This window comes from Eptatretus burgeri, chromosome 4 (assembly GCF_056783735.1).
Source record: "Eptatretus burgeri isolate ZD-2024b chromosome 4, Ebu_testis_v1, whole genome shotgun sequence".
Lineage (NCBI taxonomy): Eukaryota > Metazoa > Chordata > Myxini > Myxiniformes > Myxinidae > Eptatretus > Eptatretus burgeri.
Window position 1 is genome coordinate 32,565,943 of NC_140964.1, and position 5,000 is coordinate 32,570,942.

The 5,000-nt window shown below is 42.2% G+C and overlaps 1 protein-coding gene across 6 annotated transcripts in view; it reads left to right on the forward strand.

Annotated features, from left to right (window-relative positions):
• LOC147027752 (ELKS/Rab6-interacting/CAST family member 1-like) overlaps window positions 1-5,000 on the forward strand; it is a 434,885-nt gene that overhangs the window by 399,352 nt on the left and 30,533 nt on the right. Inside the window, exon 18 of one of the 6 annotated variants that reach the window (XM_085877321.1) lies at window positions 1,711-1,837. The exons of the other annotated variants lie outside the window; for them this stretch is intronic. Coding sequence (XP_085733447.1) covers window positions 1,711-1,800 — 90 coding nt within the window. The 3' untranslated portion in view covers window positions 1,801-1,837. The remainder of the gene's footprint in view (window positions 1-1,710; window positions 1,838-5,000) is intronic. 6 annotated transcript variants of the gene reach the window in all.

Consider the following 5,000-nt stretch of genomic DNA (forward strand, 5'->3'; position numbering starts at 1 on the left):
TCGGGTCCTGATTGGCTTGCGTTAGGGTTGAGGCCTTTGGAAGCTTTTTGCTTCGGCTGGCTCAGTGAGCTTCGGGTGAGGCCTGGCTCGGGAGGAGGCTTTTTGGAGGCTTTTTGCTTTGATGGTTCCGTGAGCTTTGGCTTCTGCTTGGCTCAGGAGAGCTTTTTGCTTCGAGCTGCTTTGCTTGGAAGAAAGTTAAGCCGGTCGCTCGGCTCGAGCTGTGAGTGGTGGCTTCTTCTTCTTCTTGGTTCGTGGAGCTCTTTGTTCTCCATTTTGGTTCCCGGCTTGGTGCGAGTCATCGACCTCTTCTTGGAGGTGGTTCCTCGGGGAAGCGACGCATCGACTGGAAGGATCGGCACCTCGTCTCACCAGCACGTGTTGAGAAGCGCGGGAGGATTCGCGGGAGCTCGGGAAGGATCGCGGCTCTTGGTGATTGGATCCAGCTCGCTCTCGCTGGAGCCCGGGTCCGAACAACTTGAAGACCACACAATGTGGAGAGGTTTGAGATAGGTTTTGGTTTCAGCTCACCTGTCCTCTGAGCTGGAGCTCGTTATTAAAGGCTTCTGCCACCATTTCTTGGGTGTGTGTGTGCGTACGTGTGTCCGTGGGCCCGTCTAATAAGTAGGAACTGCTGTTAAGTGCAAGTGACTGTACATAATAATTAGACGGTTGTAGTTCTTTTGTCGTGCTTTTGTTGCTTGTATAATTGCATCGATGTTTTGCCTTGTTTAATTGCATGCGTGCTTTATTATGATAAATGTCCTTGTGTGAATGTAAACCTGTTCGTTGCATCCATTCCCTCATTGAACTGCCCCATCTTGCACTCGGAATATAGTTGGTTTCTAAATAGCCGGTAAAGTGATCGGGTCCAACGGGCCTGCGCGATAATACCCCGCTTGGTTATCCCAAAAGGAAGCGAGCTGCTTAAGCCGCTCGTTTCCAAGTGGTCCCGTTGAGGTACAATCTCTCTGTAACCTTCCCGCGCGAATAATTAGGTAAATCGAAGATTTGGCGATCAGACCCTGTAGCGCGGGTAGAGTGCGGACAAGGTTGTGGTGTGGTTAAAAACACACCCGTGGCTGGTTTCCGGCGTTGATCCAGAAAGCCGCGACTGGATTGTCCGTTCGGTGGGCGAAGCGACCGCTATTAGCTAAACGCGGTCATTCGCATGCCGACGGTCGGGAAATCTACAACAATATGTGCATATTATATGTATGTATATATGTATATCTATGTATATGTATATATATATGTGTGTGTGTGTGTATATATATATATATATATATATATATATATATATATATATATATATATATATATATATATATATATATATATGTATATATTTATATACATACTGTATATGGTGTGTGTGTATGTGTGTGTGTGTGTGTGTGTGTGTGTGTGTGTGTGTGTGTGTGTGTGTGTGTGTGTGTGTGTGTGTGTGTTGTGTGTGTATGAGTGTGAGTGCATGACGGTGAGTTTGAGAGAGAAAGAGAGAGATACATACATCGTGGGTGATGAAAGTTGTTATCAAGTTTCGTCACAATTGCATGTGTCGTTTCTGAGAAGAAAGCAAATAGCTTTTTGGGGGGGCAACCCCCATAGGTACCTTTAGGGTTGGAGTTTTTTAATGCCATGAACAAGCTTCGGTACATACACAATGGTCATGAACGTTGTGGTAAAGTTTCATCGAAATCATATGTGTAGTTTCAGAGAAGAAGTTGCATGTATTTGTGGATGGAAGGGTGGATGGAGAGACTGTCCTGGGATAAGATGGACGGACTGATGGACGGATGACACACCATCCCATAAGCTCCCAGGAACTACGTTCCAGGTGAGCTAAAAACGAAACGTTTAATTTTTATTTGTATTTATTGATGCCGAAGTGACGGGTCGTATATTGGAAGAATGCACAAAAAGGGGAATCGTCATGGAAAATCACATTTTCAGTGAGCCAGCCACCGCCTGTTTCACCGCAGAACAACACGTGGCCAATGCATGCGAGTGACCCTGAACTTTCTTCAACTCGGTCGACAAACAGCGCAGTATTCAGTGACAGTGCAAATATTGTAGAACACTTGCCAAGTGGCTTAAGCACTCCAATGAAATAGTTGATAAGAAACGGCTTGTTTGGCACACGATTAGCAATCACCGAACCGTCATATAAAACATACACCTCCTGGAGATGCCCAAAATGTCAAATATGTCTGTATTTGACAAATTAACACTCTATATGAGACGGAACTGCTGCTAAGTTCGATTGGAGCTTAAATTTTGTAATTTTGCTTTGTGTAAGAGATTATCGAGGTTATCGCATATGCGGAAATGAAATATAGCCACGAATGCTGGTGTCAACAGACGTTTATGAGCATTGCAATGTACCCAGCAATTTGTTGCTATGATGAACACGCATTCGATTATATGAGTGAAGAAAGTTTAAAAAAAATAAAACTTTATCGTTAAGAAACCGTTGCTGCCTGTTCCAAGTCAAGGCATTGTTCAGCAGGCCAAAAAATGGTGAATTAAGATCCCAGCGAAAGACAGCGAGGTGGCCGAGGATGCACCTGATGAAGGATATAATTAAATAAGGCCGTTAATTATCTTCAAAAGGGGTGTTAAAATTAACCCAAACACCCAATTTTCATTCATGCACTGCCTTGGAGTTCCCTTCGTATGCATGCAAAGTTTCAGGCTGCTCGGTTTTATGGTTTTGAGTTATGGAGGAGACACACACACACACACACACACATACACACACTGACATTTATTATTATCGATGTGTATTTGTACAAACACATTTGAAAATTCCCTTTCAAGGAACTTCAACACAGGAGGCCATTAGGCCAATCAAGACTATGCAATGGTTGCCAACCTATGGTTGTTTGTCTGTGCCTATATCCTTAAGTGCTAAGCGTCACGCAAGCAGTGGCATGTACCATTTTTAAATCTTTGGTTTGACTCAGCTGGAATTTGAACCACCGACCTCCCAGACTCAGAGCGGACACTTTTACCATTTGCCTACCGAGTCTGGTCAGTGTTATACGTATAGTTTACACAACTTTGCATATAATCCATTACGTGCAAAGTTGTATAATATGACGTGACAGAGGCGCTCGAGTCTAACAGGATATGAATAGAAATATATTTGCCCTGAGAGACAGAAGGCATATTAATGGCTGACAAATTCGAGCTGATACCAGACAAAAATCCATCCACGTCTGTAACCTGTCAAACAAAATGCAGGGTTTTTGTGCTTCCATCACAGGTTTAGACTGTTTGTCTTGTTGTCAAGAGCAACTCTTTCTTTCTCCACTGATTCTGCAAATATCTGAACAGTCAAGTTCTTTTGACAGTCAATCATCTCATGTGTTTTGCCCAAAGGCCCTGCCGTCCAACACGCCATTTTGAGAATTGCATGCAAAAAGCAAGCGTTTCCAAGATGTTTGTTCGTTTATTTTTAACCCACGTTGGGAGCTGTCACATTGTGGTTTGCCTTGTGCATTAATGGATATATCAAGCGGAAGAGACAGTTTAAATGTATCGGTCATCCATTGTACAAGCACATTCCAAGTGAATTACATGAGTAATAAGGCTTGTTACCAGCCTTAAGCTATTTACCATCCGAGATTACTTCCTGCCAATAGTTTGGCATGACCGATTTCTGCAACTACATTTCACTAGACACCTGCCACCAGATTTCTGCAGCCAGAATGGTGAATAAAGACACCAGCTGTGTGGCATTGATGCTTGATATTTACATCATCTCATTTGTGATGTACAGGTACTGCTAACTCCTCTTTCATGTTGGCAACACACTCACCCAAATGAAAGTGCAAAGTGAGAACCATTGCCACAGAAAGGGGCAGTTGTGGCATCGATAAACAAAAAAATAAGAGCTGGCTTAATGTCCCCTCTAATGGACAGTATGCTCTATGATGCAATGCCCCACATGCAAAGCACCGCGATGATTGTTTATAGTCGCATGCTATTCCATGTTTTTTTTTCACCCCTGTCTGCTTGTGTGTTTGTCTGTGAATAGGATATCTCAAAAAAGTTATGGATGGATTCGGACAAAACTTGGTGGAGAGGTTGACAAGGACGAATTGATTATACGTTGGTAAAGATCCGGATCCGAGAATTTTTTGTGTGATTCTTCAACATTGAGTGATAGGGATATCCAGAGTGGTGTCAAAGCCACCCAATGCTCGCCTGTTTACACATTTATCGTTATAAAAGACTAGTCTAATAATATTTTTTATAAAGCATTGCAGTGAAGTCTGACCCAAATAATTTTGAAGCAGTATATGTATTTGTATATTGTAATCAGTAAAAAATAGTGTGGTAGATAAAAACACTAGAAAGGAAATAACTTTAACATTTTCATGCTCACGCTGACGCTCATGCCGGGGGTATCGCTATAGCTCTCTGTTCTTCGAACAGGTGAGCTAAAAATGATATATTTTATTTCTTGCATTGTTCTAAAGCTCAAATTTGGAAGAAGAAAAAAAGAACAATGGAGGCATTTCATGTTAATGGCAGGCACTCATTTTTGCCAGACATAAATTGGGATGCTCAATCTAAATCAAGTGTTTGCCAAATTCAATTTTGAGTTTTTAACGCTTTAATTGCTGACTCAAAATAACGGCCGTTTTTCAGCACATTCACTTGACTCATGTACTGGAGTTTTCATATTGCCAATAACAAGCTCAAATGAGCTAAGATCCTCATCCTCTCAATGATGACGTCATAAAAACGAATATGACGTCATTGTGATGTATCAGGTTTGCAATAAATTATCTGTGCTAATGCCTGGCTTGATTCCCGCAAATAAAATTCAAACAGCTTGCCTAGTTTCGGAGATAATGGTATAGGCGATTTGCAATAGCGGCAATATTATGACGTCAACTTTTTTTCTCGGAAGAATTTCCAAAATCGGAGATGGTTACTGCCTGTGCGTGGGCTTTCTGCATATACATGGCAAGTTTCACGAAGATCCA